Below are 21,608 nucleotides of genomic sequence, written 5' to 3'. Positions count from 1 at the left end.
TTATTATTTATTAGAAAAATCCTCGTCTCGAGAAAACAACACGTCATATCCAATGCGTTAGGACACGACGTATCGAATTCCCGAGCATGAACTTTTTATTTATGCTTTAAAAAGGATACTCGATTTCTTGGATACAGCGAGGAAGATTGAAATTCAGTAAGTTAGGACACAATCTTTTTGAGGATCCTAAATTTCGAGTGTCGCGTTATTTTGAAGGCTTTTTGAATAAAAATGCTTTCGATTTTTAAATGATATGAAACGTAACCTTTTAAGCAAATAAAATGCAATAGAATGAAAATGTACAACGCGAATTGATTATTCATAAATTTAAATATCCACCAATGAATACAAACAATCAATAGATAAATACAAACAAACATAGTAACAATAGCCTCAATTATGCCAATACCAACATCAACATTCAAAATAAACACTATATAAAAAAATCAAAATGCATTAAATCATATACATTTATTAATTTAAATAAATAATACATATGGAAGGAAAATTTTAATAATAATATAAATGACAATATATACCTAATAATATACAAAGTTGAAATAAGCAAAATATATTAAAGTAGGTTTTTTTGTTTTTTTTTTTCTTTTTTTAAAAAATATGTATGTATGAATAAATAAAAAGATACAATGTATAATCAATACCATGTCACTACACCAAAACAGATTTTTAGCGGCGCTTTAAGAAGCGCTGCAAAAAACGCCGCTAAAGACCATGAGCTTTAGCGGCGCTTTTCCCACAAACGCCGCTAAAGACCATGACCTTTAGCGGCGCTTCTCCCACAAATGCCGCTAAAGACCAAGATCATTAGCGGCGCTTTTCCAACAAACGCCGCTAAAGACCAAGACCATTAGCGGTGCTTTACCCACAAACGCCGCAAAAGACAAAGACCATTAGCGACGCTTTTCCTACAAACGCCGCTAAAGACAAAGACCTTTAGTGACACTTTCCCCACAAACGCCGCTATAGATCAAACCTTTAGCGACGCTTCTCACGAAAACGCCGCTAAAGACCAAGACCATTAGCGGCGCTTTTCCCACAAACGCCGCTAAAAACAAAGACCTTTAGCGGCGCTTTCCCCACAAACGCCGCTATAGATCAAACTTTAGCGGCGCTTCTGGCGAAAACGCCGCTAAAAACATAACCTTTAAAAAAATTATTTTAATCAAATTATATTTATTTTTATGATAAGTATTATATTATGTTTTATTTTCTAAATTTGAACTTTAAATATACTTTTAAGTATAAATAAAAATATTATTTAAATTGAATTTTCTATAAAATTTTAACTTTAAAACTAAATATAAAAATTAATGAATTTAGTTTTAGAATTTAAAATAATAAATTAATAACACAATTAAAATCCAAAAGTTAGAACTCTTAAATAAAAATAAAATTTAGAATCAAAACTAAAATAAATAATACATATGCAAGGTAATAAAACATACAATGCATTTTCTTAATCAAGTAAATCTTGGTAATAAAAGATATAATACATTTATTTAATCAAGGAAATCTTGCAATGAACTCAAAGCAATGAGCATGAAACTGAAAGCAGCAGAATTGTAATGAACTCAAAGCAATGATCATCAAAATTGAGAAGAAAAAAAGAATCACGGTACGCAAACGAGATCCAGAACTTCTGTTCCTTTGGACGCCCACACTGGATAGTCCCCGCTTCAACGCCATTGGCTATCAGAGCCTAATAACAACAATAGCAGCAGCAAAATCACTCATCAAAAGGTGGAAAAAGGATAATTACAAGTTAACAGTGAGGAGATCGCATGAAACTGAAAGCAGCAGATCCGTATCGAAGCTAGTTGAATGGAAATCCATGGGAAAGCAAAGCATAGATTAAAACTTCATAGAACTTTCTCTAAAAACTTCATAGTAAACTGCTTCAGTCTACTTTTTACTTCACTTGTACAACAATTACATGATATGCCAAAAGAAAAAATATGGGTCTGCGCCACAGAATCCATAAAAAACTTCATAGAACTTTCTCTAAAATTTTACTTGCCAATGTTTGTCAATCTTTTTTCAGGAATTTGGAGCATGCAGAAACCATATAATTTAGCTATCCCATTTTACAGTGAAAGCTAGGCACACACAAGAAACAGATGAAAAAGGATAAATATAATACCCGTAAAGCATCAGTAACTTGGCGTCCTTGTAGCCCATCTTTTTGCAGAGACCATCTATTCTTAGCATTTTTCTTCTTTGAAAAACCCATAAAATATGGGTTTTGGTGTTAAATAATGCGACTGCCATCAACATCAAGGTCGAAATCATAGCTTATTCTTCCATGTTAAGAAAAGTATGCTAAAAAATGAGGGTTAGAAAATAAAATAATGCCTGGTTTGAAACATACACCATTGATGTAAGAATAGGGTTAGAACTGTATGAACATTAAGCAAAATAACCAATTTAAATTCACTTAACAACATTAAGAAAAATAAGTCTGGTTGAAAGAAATGGAACCAGGAGAGAAGAGAAAAACCTGTTCAGCAATGCTAGCTGCCTCACCATAAGCATCTTGGATGTTTTCAGCAAGCCTATGAAGAAATATATTAGATATGCCTCCAGCAGCAACAATGAATGGACCAGTAGCTAGTGTTATGAGAACAATCTCCCAACAGTTGATAAAACCAATAATATGATCAAATTATAACCCCTTACATATGATCAAATTATAAATCAATATAAAGGAAAATTATGCTTTGGCCCCCTCAAAACAATGCAGAAAAAAACTAACATAGAAGAGTTCCTACTTGCTAAGAAACACTATACCTGAAGGCTGAAGACAAGATTTAGCATGGAGATAATTTTCCCTAGGATCTGTCTGTAACTGTGGACTAAAATGTACCTTTTTGCTGACAGAATCTGGCTTAAAAAAAATTGCTATAGAAGAGAGGCAAAGAAACAGGACAAAAAGGAAATGGAAATGAGAAAACATACAAAACTTCAACCCACTAATTAGCTTCCAGGAAAAAAAGAAGGCCTCTATCAACTATTCTTACTCGGTAAAATGTAGTGCTTGTGATGTCTTGGGATAAATGCCAACAACTGCTGCTGCATGATACCTTCTTTATCCTTGTATGTCTTAAAATGAAAACACGAGTATAGGTCTTAAAAAAATAATAAGATAAATAAATATATTATAGTAAACATTATTTTTATATTTTGGATAAGCTAGAATATATAATATCAAAAAATAAAAATGCTATAATAATATTGGATGCGCATTACTTATCTTTTGAGTTGTTAACTATGAATTATCTTGCAACAAAATAAGGTCTGAAAAGGGCAGAGACACATTATACCTTCATATTTTACGATATATTAGACAGTAGAATTCATGCTTCAACTCTCCCCAGCACTTATATTAATTAAATCGAACTAAAAGTGATAAATAATTAATCCAAACATACCGCAGTTCCATTTTGCCTCGGATTTAAAGAATGCCTCATCCCTTTTGATACAGGCTGGGTGGTATGCCTTAGGACAGCCACTGTCACGTAAAATGATACAAATGCAAAAAAGAAAAAAATATTAAATAGATACAAGACAAACAAAAGAAGAGAAGATTAGTACTAAACCAACGTTCCCTTACCGAGAAGACATGATTTCTAATCTATGAATTAGTGCCACAAAATAAACAAAAAGATCAGCGGCACAGGCACAGAACTTGCACATTTTTTAACTGCAATTAAATCCAGTTCCATTTTGCATGTATAAAAAGAAAATATAAGCTCAATGAGCCAAAAAAACTAATAAAATTTGAGCTCAACTTAACAAAAATCGAAGTGCAGCCAAACAATGACTCTAGTTCTGACCTTAATAATGGCCAACTAACTAAAACTTCCTTCATACCAAAAAAAGACAGTATATCGATATTCTTCATACCAAAGCTTATCGGTTTAGGATCCCTGCAATTATTTTCATGTTCATTTCTTTTCAAAACAAATTTAGTCACCCTTCATATGTATGAGTCAATCGATAAGTGGTTCTATTAAATATACGTGGTTGACGAATGTATTCAAAAGTTAAGGTCTTCAATAGTTGAAAGTTCTGCTATATTTTATGCACTGAACCCTTTCCTAAGAGAACCCCAATGTCCTGAAGGAATGTTGAAACAAGCTTGTGCTGATGCCTCACCCATCTTTTCTGTCTCAATGGCAGCATTGCAAATGTTAACAAGGGAACACATGTGTTTCATCCCATACTGAGCCAGTGATCCGCAGTGCGTTTCAAAGGTTCTCACATGTGTCGATGAACAGAGCATCTTTGTAAGTTACATGATAAGAAAAAGGAAAATGAGGAAGAGGGACTGAGAATCAAGGATATTACCATTTTCTTAAGGCGTTTCCAGTCATCAACAAGAGGTCGACCAGCTGGTCGAACAGTGTTTAAAACTTCAGGGCCTCTTTTGACTCCGAATAACAGCTTTCCAATGAGTTGTATACTGTTGTCTACATGCATTCTATGGGACATGGCTTCCATAACCTGCTTTTGAGCTTCAACCTTCCTAACCAAGACATCAGGTGCCTTGCGATACTGGACAATAGGTTCGAAAATAACTTGAGTGGGATGAGCTCTAAACTAGCAGTTCAGCTTTCAACGTATGGAACAAAGGTTCATATCTTACACTCATTCACAGTAATATCTGATGCAAGAGACATAGGATACAAACCTTATCCCAGAAATGGACAAGATCAGCATAGCGCTGATTAACAGCTTTGGTGGGTGGCAACAATGAGTTCCCATCGACGAATTTGAAGTTATCATTAGCAGGATTGGTACCCAAACATGTGAAGAGATTGTCCATGCTAATTCCTATATCACCAAATTGCATAACATGAGAGCCATATGCAGAATTGTCATTGATAGTCCTCCTTTTTACCTGTAAAGACCAGCACAGTGAAATTTCACCATATAACTCAACTGGGTAACCATTTGGATTTTAGCATAATACTGGATAAGACTCATTGGCACTTGAATTCAATGTCAAAGGAACTTAGACTGACCTCTCATTTTCAGTATATAGTTTCATATTTATTTATATCTATATAGCAGTAATAAATAACTACTATAGGAAGATGACATCAAAGTCGCCATTTTTTTTCTCTTTTTAAGGAAAGGAAACAGCTCATGCAAAGCATAGGTTTAAAAAAGCCATACAAGTTCATATTTCTGGTGCAAAGTCTCCTTCCGCAGATTATGTATGTCACTGCTTAACAAGATACAGAACATTAAAAATACATACCGAGAGATGTAACTCAACTACTAAGAAAAAAGCTGATTCCTTAGTATTAAAATATATCCTAATTTAATCCAGGTGATATCAAAAGAATCAGAATATATCCACCTACTTTGCCTCTGATTTTTGTATTTGTTTACCAAATTCTTAGAGACATGAAATAAACTGAAAATGCTAAATTGAAATCTATCGAAAACAGATATAGGCAATAAGGCTTCAACTTCAAAAACCTCGCAGATTCAACGAACCGAAGGGTAAATAAAAAATTATATGTACCTGTCCTCCATCCAAGCAACACTGAACTGCACCGAATCCATACTTTTTTCCTTGAAAACTAAATCTTCCTTTCCTTTTCACTTTAACCAAAAAATCAAACTCAAATTAAAAAGCAACATGGAAAAAAAGTTGACTTTTTTTCTTTTTTCAGAAAGAATAAGATTGGAATATTACCTGCAAAATAAGCAGAACTGATGATCGGCCATAAAAAATAATTGTTTCCCTAAATTAAAGAAAATTTAGATTAAGATTGAAAGAAGGTAAAGGAATTAATGGAGTTGGATTGAGTAAATAAAAAGAAAATCTTGAGAAAGGGCACGTTGTGGGCATCGACCGATATCAAATGCTAGGTTAAGAGTGGGAAAAATAATGCAAGTTTCATGCCCTCCTATTGACAACCCTTCCACTCGGTACCTTTCAATTTCTAATCCCTTTTTCTCTTTTTCTCATCGTTTCCTTGGTTTCCTGGTTCTGGGTTCTTTGATTTTGATTTTCCCAGCTTCTGGGTTTCTTTCTTGGATGTGGGAAATAAGGAATTTTAGGGGGGAAAGTTGGGGATTTCGGGAGAGGGTGGAGGGAATTTTATAAAATGGCGCTATTTTTTTAAAAGTAAATTTTTTTGTGGCGTTTTTTTTTATGAAAACGCCGCTATTAACGCCGCAACAATTATTTTATTTGAAATAAAATGACACTATTTTGCTATATAAAATGACACTTTTTTTTTAAAATAAAATTATTTTTTGTGGCGTTTTTAAAAAAAAACGTCGCTATTGCTTAACTTTTGCGGCGTTTTTCATAAAAACGCTGCAAAAAATTATTTTATTTAGAATAAAACGACACTATTTTGCTATGCTAAAAAGGAGCTATTTTTTTAAAGTAAAATTATTTTTGTGGCATTTTTATAAAAACGCAGCTATTACTTACCTTTTACTAAAAATCTTTTATTTTGTCTCATTAAAAATTATTAGTTAAATTGAATTTTATCTCATTTATTATTATTTTTATAAATTGAATTTTTTAAAAAATTAAGTACTCTTAAAATAAATATCGTATATTTTAATAAGAAAAAATGATTAAATGGTCTGTAATTAATTATTAAGTTAGAATTATCCAATGTAAGAAATTAATCTCTCACATATCAAATTTCTATTAAAGATTGAGACGTTAATAATGATTTTATATTATTCATTTCGATCTAATCTCCATTTTATTAGAGATATTTCTTCCAATGAAAATATAATTATTTTGCTACATGTTCGATGTGGAATGATTTTAGTTTTTGTATTTTATTTTTATTTGTTATAATTTGGTCCTATATATCCAAAATAGATAGTTACCTATCCGTATCAATTTGTTACATTTTTATTAATTTTTTTAAAATCTAATATTTAAATATATCAAATGGTTTAAATTAAATATTTTTTAGTCATAAACACCGCTAATGTTACCTTTTCCGGAGTTTACAGAATAAACGCCACTAATAAATTAAATTCTTGTAATGAAATGACACCGTTTTGAAAAATTCTAATACATATTAGCGGCGTTTTTGCTATAAACGCCGCCAAAGCTCATATATTTTATATTTTTTATATTCAATTATTGTATATTGCATATCAATTTTAAATTAATAATCTTTACAATTTATTATTATCTCTTTTACAATTATATAAGAACTTATTTAGTATATAAATTAAAAAAATACTAATTAATCTATAAACCCTAACCTGACCCTGAATCTCTAAACCCTAAATCACTAACTCTTAACCCTAAACCCCAAACCCCAAACCCCTAACCATTAACCCCTAAACCTTATTTAATATATAAATTAAAAAAAACACTAATTAATCTAAATTCTAAACCCTAACCCGACCCTAAATCCCTAATCCCTAAACCCTAACTCGACCCAAAATCCCTAACCCCTAAACATTATTTAATATATAAATTAAAACACACTAATTAATCAAAACCTAACCCCTAAATTCATAAACCCTAAATCCATAACTGATCTTAACCGCTAACCCCTAACCCCTAGCCCCTAACACATAAACCTTAAATCACAACCCTTAAATTAGAATCCCTAATCCATAATCCCTAATTTTATAATCTATAAACCTTAAAATTGTAACTTTTAAACTGACCCTAAATCCTAAATTAACCATTTATATACTCTAAACCATATATATTAAACCCTAAACTATAATGATAATTAAATTAAATATTTTAAAATTAATACTATCGTATCTTTTACAATTATATTTGAAATTAATACTTAAAATTAATACTCTAATTTCATTTGTCCCTTTTCATTCATTTTCGTTCTTACTCTTGAGTAGGTACTATTAGGTCATTGTTGTGTTCATGTTTGATTAACTAAATATAAAATTATTTTTGTAATAAAATTATCAATATATAATATTATTTATCACCATATTTGGTGTTTTATATTACTTTATTTGATTTACTTAATCGAACTATCAATTTAAGTTTTATGATATTTTATTTTACTCATAATTTAATATATATTTTAGTAAATTAGTTTAAATAAACTGTGATTGAAAATAATAATAAATAGGAGTTAGGACTTCTCTTTAATAAAAACATTTTGTATTAAACAATATTATTTGTTATCATTTAAATGCAAATTTGACCAATATATATTAAATACAACGAAATATCAATTTTTTCAACTTATAATAAAAAAAATATAATTGAAACATTACTTGAGAATATATCAAAGAATGAGATAATTGAAATGGTTTTAGATTTTATTATTATTAGCGGCGCTTTTTCAAAAACGCCGCTAAAGTCCAGAGCATTAGCGGCGCTTTATCAAAAACGCCGCTAAAGGTCCGAGCATTAGCGGCGCTTCATCAAAAACGCCGTTAAAAGCCAGAGCATTAGTGGCGCTTCTACAAAAACGCCGCTAAAGGCCCGAGCATTAGCGGCGCTTTTTTAGAAATACCGTTAAAGGCCAGAGCATTAGCGGCGCTTCTTCAAAAACGCCGTTAAAGGCCCCAAAAACTCAGAAAACGGTGTCGTTGGGCTTAGGCTTTTTGCGGCGCTTTTCAGAAAACGCCGCTAATGCTTATTTTTAGAGGCGTTTTCCAAAAAGCGCTGCTAATGCTATACCTTTAGAGGCGTTTTTATAAAAGTACCGCTAATGCTCGATTTTTAGTGGCGTTTTTTGTCCAAACGCTGCTAAAAACGCTGCTAAAAGCCTGTTTTGGTGTAGTATATACATGTATATAATCAATATGGTTTAATATAAATTGTATATATGTATAAAATAATATCGTATATAAATGTTAACACCTAAAATTATATAATAAAGTATATACATAAAAAATATGTAGATAAATATATAAACTAATATAAATAATAATACTAACAATAATGATGATAACCAGGGTAATAAAAATAATTTAATAATAATAAAAAGGGCAAAAAGGAGACTAAATCGAAAGTAAAACCAAATGTAAAGACAAAAAATGGAATTCGAAATATCCAAAGGTTGTATTAAAACACGCGCGTAATATTAGGGACCAAAAAGGGAAATAATCCCTTGCCCAAAACGCAACGCTTTAATATGGATTAAAATGAAACAATAATAAAATGAGAGATTAAATTTAAAAAGAAATAAGAGGATTGAATTGAAGCGCGCTTGAAAAGTAGAGGGGCTGTGCGAGGAAATAGTCCGTCAAACAAAATGAGTAGATCCTGCCCCCGGGTTTGGTCACCGCACGAATACCAGCCCCTCACGACGTCGTTTTGAGACCATCAAACTCGGTCTCAAACGACGCCGTTTTTCACCATATAAAAGCTAAAATAAACCCTAGCCTAAGCAGACTCCTCCATTTTTTAAAAAGAAAAGGAAAAAAACTAACAGAGATGACCCTTCTCGCCTCATCTGCGGATCGACTGCTCAGGGGACCCTCAGCCTCGTTCGACCCTGATTACGACGGAGCGAACGGAGACCAGGTAAGCCTCTCACTTCCTTTCTTTCTCTTCTATTTATTATTATTAAAAATATATTTGAAACGATGATCTAAAAAAGAAAAAAGCTCAAAAGAAATCACCTTTAGAAACTATTTTTCTATTGCTTTTCAGAATTTTGATACAATATCCTTGTTTTCTCCCCCTTTTTTTACAGGTTTTTTTGAAAGGCTCTTTTATAGCCGAACAAAGAAAAAGAAAAATAAAAATAAAAAATAAAAATCAAATCCCCCAAATACAATGTTTTTTGCCTTTATTTGTCTCTGCTGCGTTTGCTTGTCCTTTGTAGGTACGGGTACGGAGCTGTGGATGTGGTGGATACGGAGGCCAGCACGTGCGAGGGGAGGGCCGAAGGCGATGTGCTGTGAGGCGCTGCGACGCTGGGAAGGGGCTGTTGCTAGGGTTTCCTGATGCCGTGTGTTCTGGTGTTGGGCCAGGGTATTGGGCTTAGGTTTAGGCTAATTGGGCTTAGTGTCTGGGCTAGGTTAATTGGGTTGTTTAACAAACTGTGGTATTTGGTTTTTTTATTATCTATTGGGCCGACCAAATATTAGGCCTTATAGCTGCCCCTCTTTGCTCATTGTCGTGCAACGGGAATGAAGTAAAGACTTAAAAAGGGCCAATTTTGCCCCGTCGTACCGGATCTCGGTGCTCCTTTTCTTCGAGTAGCCTCATTCCATCCTACTGCATCTTCAGAGGTATAGGAATTGGTGCCTCGATCTACTCCACCGTAACGTCTGGGAGACAGGATTCGTAACTCATAACTTTAATCTACTTAACTGTGATGTCAAGGAAGTAAGATTTACTGTTGTAGCTTCAATCTGTCCACTGCACCGCCAGGGAAGTAAGATTTGCCGCTGTGGCTTTAATCTTTTTAACTGCAATGTCGGGGAAGCGAGATTCACCGATGTGGCTTTAATCTGCTCCACTGCACCGCTAGGGAAGTAGGATTCGCCGCTGTGGCTTTAATCTTTTGAACTGCAATGTCGGAGAAGCGAGATTCACCGATGTGGCTTTAATCTGCTCCACTGCACCGCCAGAGAAGCAGGATTTGCCGCTGTGGCTTTAACCTTTTTAACTGCAATATCGGGGAAGCGAGATTCACCGATGTGGCTTTAATCTGCTCAACTACACCGCCAAGGAAGTAGGATTCGCCGCTGTGGCTTTAATCTTTTTAACTGCAATGTCGGGGAAGCGAGATTCACTGATATGGCTTTAATCTGCTCCATTGCACCGATAGGGAAGTATGATTCACCGCTGTGGCTTTAATCTTTTTAACTACAATGTCAGAGAAGCGAGATTCACCGATATGGCTTTAATCTGCTCTACTGCACCGCCAGAGAAGTAGGATTCGCCACTGTGGCTTTAACCTTTTTAACTGCAATGTCGGGGAAGCGAGATTCACCGATGTGGCTTTAATCTGCTCCACTGCACCGCCAAGGAAGTAGGATTCGCCACTGTGGCTTTAATCTTTTTAACTGCAACGTCAGGGAAGCGAGATTCACCGATGTGACTTTAATCTGTTCCACTGTAATCTCAGGGAGATAAGATCTGTAATTCTTCAGTCTATTCCACTGTAATATCAGGGAGATAAGACCTGATACGATCTACTCTACTGTAACTTCGGAGAGATAATATTCTTTATTTTAATCCGTTCTACTGTAATCTCAGGGAAATAGGATTACTGGCTTCAATCTACTTCGCTGTAATCTCAGGGAGATAAGATCTGTAATTCTTCGGTCTATTCCACTGTAATCTCAGGAAGATAAGACCTGATGCGATCTACTCTACTGTAACTTCAGAGAGATAAGATCCTTTATTTTAATTCGTTCCACTGTAATCTCAGGGAAATAGGATTACTGGCTTCAATCTGCTCCGCTGTAATCTCAGGGAGATAAGATTCATCATTTTCGATCTGCTCCGCTATTATTCAGGGAGATAAGATCTGTTATATTCACTGATATGTTCTTTGGGGAACACGACCTGTATAATAAACCTAATTATGCCTAACGATTAGGATATCATGATCAAAATGAATCAAATGCTCCTAAATAGACATGTGTGAATGGTGTTTGCATAAATGCAAAATTTTATTTTTCCGACAATGATTCCACTTTGTCATTACTCGAAGTTTATTAAGGCTTTATCGCTAACGTGCTACAACACCTTCTTACTTGACTGGCTTTTCTGAAGAAACATTTAGCCAGGTTGCCCCCCATTGTAAACCTCAAAGTTTAATCCATTAGGGCACAAAATTTGTACCATCATTCTCCCACTGTAATCCAAGGGTAGAAATATGTATCTTTTCCCCAATCCTCTCTTATCACAATTAAGGATATAGGATCTGAATCGTTCTGGTTTCTTACACCATTCTCAGGGTGTTGTACCAAAGGCTCATGCACAAATGAAGGCTCTCTTCTCCGAGGTAATCTGATAATCATTGTTTGCTTGTTTATCTATTGTCCATACCACATCCTTGCCATTTTGTTCAATCAATGTTTTTGACAACAAAATCCAAAGAGAAAGTCCAAATTTAGACTCTTCCTTCTCAAATTTCCAACATTAAACTTGGTGTGCTATAAACAATAGTCCTGTTTCAGGTTCCTATATTATTTAGAAACTTTTCAAAGTATTATGCAAAACTTCCTTTGTAAAAGTTTTATTAGTCCATTAATCATTATTCCAATGCAACATGCTTGCAAAAAGGGTCATAACAATGGATAAGAATAAAGTTGGTTCTGGGCATAGCTCAAAATGAATAAATTGTCACAAATAGTAAAGAAGGATAATAAAGAAATTGATCGGGAATGTATATCTTGGAAAAGAACAAATTCAATGTAAATAATATGAGAATTGGGTGCCCCAAATATCGCAGTGCTTTGTCGATGCCCCAAGATGTCGCCTACCCTTTCCTGTTGATTCAGATATAACAAGATTACCATATGCCCCAATCTGATCAAGATACGAGTTGCTTTGATCACTTCATGCCCCATTCTGATCAATATTTGAGCCGCCCTTTTTGGGTTTTCAACTCAAATCCCCTTTGGCCTAAGGTGCCATTTGCGGGTTTTCCCCTTAGCCTCTCCATTTTTACTTTTTCATTTTTTCATTTTTCATGTTTTCATTTTTCATCATTTTTTTTGACTCAAAGTGCCCTTTGCAGGTTTTCACCTTGGTCCTTTCTTCCTCTTTAAACGAAGTGTTGCTTGAATGGATCCGAGTTTATAGGATTAGCAATCTCTCTCAGGATTAGTGCTCCTTTGAAAAAGGCCTCCTTTACAACACAGGGACATCCCCGGATTAGCATTCATTTCCTTCTAGAATCCATTTGTTGAGAAAGGATTTTTTTCAACATCCAGCCCTCTTGTGGAATTCTCTGAGATGACCCTGTTTATTATGGGCTCGTATCATTTGTTTCTGATACACCCAACCCTGATGAGTAGCTTTTAACCCTTTTCCTAGGTTCAACTGATCACGTCACGATTGGATCCGTCTAACTCTAGCTCAACTAATACCCGGAGAGAGGGGTTTTCAATAGGTAGGACTACCTCAATCCCGTAAACCAAAGAGAAATGTGTTGTCCCAGTCAAAGATGTTTGGCAAGCAATGAGGGCCAATGGTAATTTCCCATGTCAGTCCTTGTTCATCTCTAGGCAATTCAGTGACGAGACGTGGTGTCTGCTTCTAAATTGATCTCAGACCTCAGCTGTCGTGCTATTGTTGAAGTTCAATACGTTTTCTAATACCATCTTCTTTGGAATTCTATAAAAGCATATGATGACATTGGCATATGAAGCAGCCTCTAATGATCAAAAAAATGAAGCAATGCCCATTAGAAGCCTTCGATGATGATGACGGCCATGCCCCATTTTGCTCAAAATTTGAGTCACCCTTCTTGGGTTTTCAACTCAAAACCACCTTTGGTCACAAAACGCCCTTTGCGGGTTTTCACCTTGGCCTCTCCTTTTCTTTTCTTTTTCTTCATTTTCATTTTCATTTTTTTATATTTTGATTTTAATTTTTTGATTTTGATTTTTTTATTGAATCTGAACTCTTTCGATCAAAATTAATGTTTTTATAGATAAAGTCTTCTACATAAGATTTCTCACTTTCATCTTGTATGCGAAACCTTCTTTGGTATCAGATTTCTTTCATAGAGCCTTTTGGGGTGCAACTATGACAGAAAATTCTGATCAACATCTTGAAGGGATGGAAACTCGACTTTAAATGGGCAAAGCTATGCTGAGACAACGAGAGAGGCATTGCCCCGACGAAGAATTGTATTGTTCATACTGTAAATTTCTGACATCGTGCTTTTGTGCAGATTTCATTATCAGTGGTTAACCCAGGCATATCCTGGTATGATCATACAAAGACATCTCAAAACTCTAGAGGTAACTCGACAAGGTATTGCTTTGTCTTTGTGGTCAGGTTAATTCTAATCTTTACCAAGCTCACAATTTGTAATGATTCCTTGAGAGGTAGGATCTGTTTATCCTCTTGTTCTACCATCCTCGACAAGTTCAGAGATAAGCTATGATCTATTTCATTTCCAAATTCATGAGATCCGTCTAAACACATGCCTCGCTCAAGAAGAAAATTTGAGTCTGTAGCAGTGTCATTCATGTCATTGATATCTGAGGACCCATAGCAAGTACCAAAGAATATACAAAAGAATGTGTGAATTTATGAATAATTATTTGTACAATATAATTATGAATGAAAGAATGATGTGGAAGACAATTTAAAAGAATAAATGAGTAATGAAAGAATATTGGCTCAAAAATGATCGCAAGGATGTATTTCATTAGAATAATGGCGTTCAGACATTAGCCTATTTCACAAAGGAATTTCTATCACTTTTAGGCTAAAAACAACAAAAATGTTCTGAACATTATTCTAAATAAGCTCTAAAAACTACAGGACTTTCTTCTGCAGCCCAATTGCTTAGAACACTCCCAATTTTATAAGGGCGGATATCTAACAAGGTCCCTTCTTCAGTTGCTTTTCGTCGATGTGAACATTTCCCACTCTTCTTCATGCATTGCATTCACTCCATTATCAATTATGATTGGGTAACAGATTTTCTGCATTGGAGTCATCAAACTTGACAACACCCATGTTAATGAGCCTTTCAACAAGCTTTTTAAAGACAGTGTAATTTTCTATCGAATGTCCCCCAATTCCCGCATTATAATCACACTGTGCATTTATATCATACCATTTGGGGTACGGAGGTTGCAGGGGTTTTGAGTAGAAAAGGGGAAATAATGTGCGCATCGAATAAGCGTTGATACAGCTCCTTATACGACATCAGAATTTGTGTGAACTGGAGCTTCTCAGTACTTGGTTTCACTGCAGATTCTTGTCTCAATGAACCTTGTTGACTAGCGACCCCTTTTTCTGATGGCGTTTTCAATCATTTCACCATTCATGATTATATCTGAGAAACTCTTTGAAGCACTTCCCAACATGTGCGTGATGAATGATGCCTTCAATGTGTTGATAAAGAGAATTGTAGTCTCCTTTTCTAGGAGTGGCAGCTGAACTTGGACTGCAACCTCTCTCCACCTCTGTGCATACTGTCTAAAGCTTTAATTCGATTTCTTTTCCAAATTCTGTAAGGTGATTCTGTCGGGGGTTATATCCGTTACATGACCGTATTGTTTCATGAATACCTGTGCTAGGTCCCTCCATGAACTAATCTCGGTACGGCTCAATTGATTGTACCATTTCGATGCTGCTCCAATGAGACTATCCTGAAAACAATGTATTAATAGCTGATCATTGTTAATATACCCAGTCATTCTCCTATAGAACATGGTGATATGGGCTTCAGGGCAACTGGTCCCACTATATTTCTCAAATTCAAGCATCTTGAACTTATGGGGGAGGACTAAGTCTGGAACCAAGCTCAGATCTTTAGCATCGATTCCATGGTGACTATCGGCGCTTTTTAGGGCTTTGAATTTTTCCTCTAACCGTTTACACCTATCCTCCCATTGTTTTGACAGTTCGACTTTTGCCTTTTTTTTTTCAGTCATTTCATCGAAATCAGGAATAACAAGATTCACAGGGTTATCTCCAAGATTAGAGTCTGATCCAGCCTGAAAGTTCATCGGCATTGAAAAACCGGTTTGAAACTGCTGAGGCCTAATTGACACAGAGGATCTGCGCGGATGCACCTCAGCTTGAGTTTGAACATGCGGAGGCGTAAAGCTTGGAGGATATAAAAGTCCATCCTTGTCTTCATCTTCATTATTAACCATAAGACCTTTCCCCTTATTTACTCAATTAGTCAATAGTTGCGTCAGCTTAGCCATCATGTCGTTTTGAGATTCCCATATTTTTTTCATCATATCATGTTGAATTTTTTCCAATTACTCCTTCATTTGTTTCTGTAGCTGATCTTGCATTTCTTTTTGCATTTGCTCCAATTTCTCTAATCTTTGATCCATTTCTTTGGCTTTGCGACGAGTACCGTAAGGGTGCTTGATTGGTCGATTTTCTAGATTAGCTGAAATAAACTTACTCAATTAGACTCTTTCAATGGACTTAAATGCATGTAATGCGAATGCATGAAATGAATGCCTAAAGAGACGTTGATTCTGATTCAATTACATTTAGAAAACTTCACTAGAAGGTAAATTCCTTTACATAAAGCAGAGGCATGTACGGCTTCGCCCTTATATTTCAAGAGACAACATCGATCTTTTTCTTCGTCCGCATGTTTGAGATAATCTCGCCAATTTCCAATAGATGCCACTGCTAGCTCCTTTTCTTGATCTTGGTCGCGATCCATCATCTGCCCATTTTCATAAAGCTCGTCAGCTTCTTCAAGGGAGTTGAAACGTCGAAGGCTCTTGGACAATCGTCTCGAACCCTTAGGCCACGAAGTAAAGGTCACGAACTCTTTCATCACCCTTCTTGTGTTTCTCAGAATATATTCAGGCAGCCGTATTGTTTTCCACTTTATCAAGGAATCCGTATTCCATGACAAGCTTTCTAATTTAGTAATCAGACTTGAATCAATATCTCTTTCCTAAGATGCAAATGCAATGCAATCATAATCAAAACACAACAAGAGGGGTTAGTACAAAACATAAGCAAGCAAGGAAAACAAAAGTACCTAGTCAGGTAACCACTAAGGATTTGGAGTGGCTCTACCTAGGATGGGTTCCTAAGGTCTTCTACATGTGGTTTGGCTCTAAAGTCAAGGTACCCGAACCAATAGATTCCTCGATCTTCACCCATTATAGGCTCATACAGACCGAGTTCGGTTCAGGGGAATACATTTCCCTATGGCTGCACGGAGATGAAAATCTCACGAAGACATAGGTACGGATGTATTCCGAAAGTGATCCACTATCCTGCACGGAGGTGAAAACTTCACGAAGAAGTAGCTTCTCACTCCCACTTAAAAGGTGAGACTAAATAGTCTTTATGCAACATGGTGACAAAATATAAAACTCAATTTACAATAATCATGTAAACAAATGCAAAGAGAAGATCGTAATTTTTCAAATCAAATTTTTAATTTTCGACAATAAGACAAAAACAATCAATTTTACGGCCTGACTCTCTTATCTCCCCAGTGGGGTCGCCAAGCTATCGAAACCACTTTTTGAAAAACAAAAAATTAATTGGTTGTCAACTTAAAAACGAAAATAGGATTCGCCACCGATATTTTATTAAGGTGTGACCGGTTCACCATTAAAAACGAATTTGGTCCGCGAAATTTTGAGAAAATAGATTCGGGAGTCGTTTACGCACGAGGAAGGGTTAGCACCCTTGTACGCCCAAGATTGGTACCGAATTAATTGTTTGATGTCTTAATGTCAAAACTTTGAAAAGATTTTAAAATACGATCCTTTGGTGAGAAAACTTGAATCAACTAAATTGAATGGTAAGTCGCACTTATTTCGCAGAAATAAATTGCCACATTCAGTGAGTTAGGGTGCAACAATTCAATCTTCGAAATTAATTTGTCTCCTTTTTTAAGAGAATAATGTGTTTTAAGAAGGTTATTCGATTGCTTAAGTCAGATGAAAAATCGAAGCCCAATACGTTAGGGCACAATTTCTCAAAATTCCGAGCATTGAATATTGCCCTTATTATTATTTATTAGAAAAATCCTAGTCTCGAGAAAACAACACGTCATATCCAATGCGTTAGGACACGACGTATTGAATTCCCGAGCATGAGCTTTTTATTTATGCTTTAAAAAGGATACTCGATTTCTTGGATACAGCGAGGAAGATTGAAATCCAGTAAGTTAGGACACAATCTTTTCGAGGATCCTAAATTTCGAGTGTCGCGTTATTTTGAAGGCTTTTTGAATAAAAATGCTTTCGATTTTTAAATGATATGAAACGTAACCTTTTAAGCAAATAAAATACAATAGAATGATAATGTACAACGCGAATTGATTATTCGTAAATTTAAATATACACCAATGAATACAAACAATCAATAGATAAACACAAACAAACATAGTAACAATAGCCTCAATTATGCCAATACCAACATCAACATTCAAAATAAACACTATATAAAAAATCAAAATGCATTAAATTATATACATTTATTAATTTAAATAAATAATACATATGGAAGGAAAATTTTAATAATAATATAAATGACAATATATACCTAATAATATACAAAGTTGAAATAAGCAAAATATATTAAAGTAGGTTTTTTGTTTTTTCTTTTTTAAAAAATATGGATGTATGAATAAATAAAAAGATACAATGTATAATCAATACCATGTTATATATACATGTATATAATCAAAATGATTTAATATAAATTGTATATATGTATAAAATAATATCGTATATAAAAGTTAACACCTAAAATTATATAATAAAGTATATACATAAAAAATATGTAGATAAATATATAAACTAATATAAATAATAATACTAATAATAATGATGATAACCAGGGTAATAAAAATAATTTAATAATAATAAAAAGGGCAAAAAGGGGACTAAATCGAAAGTAAAACCAAATGTAAAGACAAAAAATGGAATTCGAAATATCCAAAGGTTGTATTAAAACACGCGCGTAATATTAGGGACCAAAAAGGGAAATAATCCCTTGCCCAAAACGCAACGCTTTAATATGGATTAAAATGAAACAATAATAAAATGAGAGATTAAATTTAAAAAGAAATAAGAGGATTGAATTGAAGCGCGCTTGAAAAGTAGAGGGACTGTGTGAGGAAATAGACTGTCAAACAAAATGCGCTGATCCTTCCCCCGGGTCGGGTTACCGCATGAATACCAGCCCCTCACGACGTCGTTTTGAGACCATCAAACTCGGTCTCAAACGACGCCGTTTTTCACCATATAAATGCTAAAATAAACCCTAGCCTAAGTAGACTCTTCCCTTTTTTAAAAATATAGGAAAAAAACTAACCGAGATGACCCCCCCTCGCCGCATCTGCGGATCGACTGCTCAGGGGACCCTCAGCCTCGTCCGACCCCGATTACGACGGGGCGAACGGAGACCAGGTAAGCCTCTCACTTCCTTTCTTTCTCTTCTATTTATTATTATTAAAAATATATCTGAAACGATGATCTAAAAAAGAAAAAAGCTCGAAAGAAATCACCTTTAGAAACTAATTTTCTATTGCTTTTCAGAATTTTGATACAATATCCTTGTTTTCTCCCCTTATTTTTGCAGGTTTTTTTGAAAGGCTCTTTTATAGCCGAACAAAGAAAAATAAAAATAAAAAATAAAAATCAAATCCCCCAAATACAATGTTTTTTGCCTTTATTTGTCGCTGCTGCGTTTGCTTGTCCTTTGCAGGTACGGGTACGGACCTGTGAACGTGGCGGATATGGAGGCCAGCACGTGCGAGGGGAGGGCCGAAGGTGATGTGTTGGGAGGCTGCTGCGGCGCTGGGAGGGGGCTATTGTTAGGGTTTCCTGATGCCGTGTGTTCTGGTGTTGGGCCAGGGTATTGGGCTTAGGTTTAGGCTAATTGGGTTTAGCGTCTGGGCTAGGTTAATTGGGTTGTTTAACAAACTTTGGTGTTTGGTTTTTTTATTATCTATTGGGCCGGGAAAATATTAGGCCTTATAATCGTATTAGAAAATAAAATAGAATCGTGCTGATAACGTGTTATAAAATAAAAGATAGAGAATAAAAAAACAAAGAGAATGGGAGAGCAAAGAGAGAATGTATTTATTGATCAACCAGAATATATATAAAGCTTCTCCCTAGTCTCTATTTATAGGCCAGATATTGTTTGTTTGGTGGAACCGAGAGTGAGTGGCACAAAGGCTAATATTATTATTGAAAAATTAGGTTTTAATCATTCACATCGGGTTGAAGCTGTTGGTTTCTCAGGTGGCATATGGATTGGATGGAAGGATTCTATCCAAATTCATATCATTCGAAATCATCCACAATTTATTTTTTTACGTGTTAATAATTTTATTGCTAATAATTTCTTTTTTATTTCCTTTGTCTATGGCAAACCTGATAGGGCTAAACGAAAGCTTTTGTGGGAGGACTTAAAATCCGCTAACTCTAATCTTTCTTTTCCTTGGTTAATTATGGGGGATTTCAATGCTATTTTATCTCTCCCAAATAAAAAGAGTACTGTTTCTATTGGTAAGCGTTGTAATTTTTTTGGTAATTTTGTTGACCTTTGTGAGTTGCAGGATTTGGGGTTTAATGGACCTGCTTTCACTTGGCAAAGAGGTGATACTTTCGTCAGACTTGACCGGGCCTTAGCTAATGATGCTTGGGTGTCCGCTTTTCCACAATACTCTGTTTACCATCTTACTCGTATTAAGTCCGACCATAGGCCCCTCTTGTTATCTAATATGCCCGATCTTAGCTTTTCTCAAGGTAGACCTTTTAGGTTTTTAGAGGGATGGAAAAGTGGACCTTCGCAGGTAATATGTTTGAATCTTTGAATAATTTTACTTTTTTTTGCTAAAGATTGGAACAGGAATATATATGGCTTTTTGGGTACTCGTAAGAGAAATCTTATGAGATCTCTTAGCAATATCCAAAAAATTTTGGAGCATTCTCCCTCTACGTATTTAGCAGGAAAAGAATTGGAAATTCGGGATGAGCTGGAAAATGTGCTTGACCACGAAGATTTACTTTGGAGACAAAAGGCTCGCTACGATTGGCTTTAATTGGGGGACCGAAATACTAAGTTTTTTCATAGTCGCACATTGAGGAGAAGGAATTTTAATCGTATCACAACCTTACGCATTGATAATGGGGATTGGTGCACTGATCAAGACATCCTGCAGGCTAAGGCGGTGGATTTCTTTGAAGGTCTTTTTGGAGAGGGTTCTGCTACCGTGAGGGATTTTCCAGATGTTGGTTTTCCTAGCTTTAATTCATCTGAGATTTCTTTCCTGGAAGCTCCTATCACTAATGAGGAGATTAAAAGGGCATTGTTTGACATGGCTCCTTTGAAAGCTCCCGGAAGTGATGGTTTCCATGCTCAGTTTTTTCAAAGTCAATGGGATATTCTTGGAAACAATGTTTGTCAGTGGGTTAAAGACATTTTTGATGGTCGTCCGATCGAACCTGAATTGAACAATACGCTGGTTGTGTTGATTCCCAAAAAAGAGAACCCTGAAGACTTTAGCCACTTTAGGCCCATTAGTCTTTGTTCTGTTCTCTACAAGTTGGTTATGAAAATAATAGCGAATCGGTTTAAGGTGATCTTTCCTAAGTTAATATCCCAAGAACAAGCTGGGTTCATAGCTGGGCGTAACATTTCTGATAATATTATTTTAGCTCAAGAAATCATCCATTCTATGCGTTGTAATAGGAAAGGAAGGAAGTGGATGGCTATTAAGTTAGATTTGGAGAAAGCCTATGACAGGGTTAGTTGGGAATTTATAAGTGCTTCGTTGGTTGCTGCTGGAATCCCTGTCTCTTTAAGGAGAGTTATCATGTCTGCTATTTCTTCCTTTTCTATGCAAATTCTATGGAATGGGACGCCTACTCAAAAATTTAAGCCTAAGAGAGGAATTCGCTAGGGTTGTCCTTTATCACCTTATCTCTTTGTGCTCTGC

The 21,608-nt window shown here is 35.2% G+C and overlaps 1 protein-coding gene across 6 annotated transcripts; it reads right to left on the bottom strand.

Annotated features, from left to right (window-relative positions):
- Positions 1 to 1,453: 1,453 nt before the first annotated feature.
- Positions 1,454 to 6,127, bottom strand: LOC105804425 (vacuolar-processing enzyme). Of its 6 annotated transcripts, none has more exons than XR_008191113.1 (8): positions 5,729 to 6,125; positions 5,555 to 5,634; positions 5,200 to 5,248; positions 4,712 to 4,921; positions 3,450 to 4,575; positions 3,039 to 3,120; positions 2,162 to 2,919; positions 1,454 to 1,720 (listed from the first exon to the last, which is right to left on the bottom strand). XR_008191113.1 is itself a non-coding variant. In XM_012637051.2 (6 exons), exons 2-6 carry the CDS (start codon positions 5,593 to 5,595, stop codon positions 3,518 to 3,520), a joined length of 519 nt encoding a protein of 172 aa, XP_012492505.1. In that variant the 5' UTR covers positions 5,596 to 5,634; positions 5,729 to 6,127; the 3' UTR covers positions 3,127 to 3,517. The 6 variants fall into 6 exon arrangements, 1 of the variants encoding a protein (XP_012492505.1); XR_008191114.1 differs by having other exon boundaries at positions 2,162 to 2,573; XR_008191117.1 differs by lacking the exons at positions 4,712 to 4,921; positions 5,200 to 5,248; positions 5,555 to 5,634; positions 5,729 to 6,125 and having other exon boundaries at positions 2,162 to 2,282; positions 2,519 to 2,573; positions 2,809 to 2,919; positions 3,450 to 3,529; positions 4,177 to 4,512.
- Between the last annotated feature and the right edge of the window lie 15,481 nt (positions 6,128 to 21,608).

This window comes from Gossypium raimondii, chromosome 11 (genome assembly GCF_025698545.1).
Source record: "Gossypium raimondii isolate GPD5lz chromosome 11, ASM2569854v1, whole genome shotgun sequence".
NCBI lineage: Eukaryota > Viridiplantae > Streptophyta > Magnoliopsida > Malvales > Malvaceae > Gossypium > Gossypium raimondii.
The sequence above is the reverse complement of the archived record's forward strand: the minus strand, read 5'-3'. Positions and strand labels throughout refer to the sequence as shown.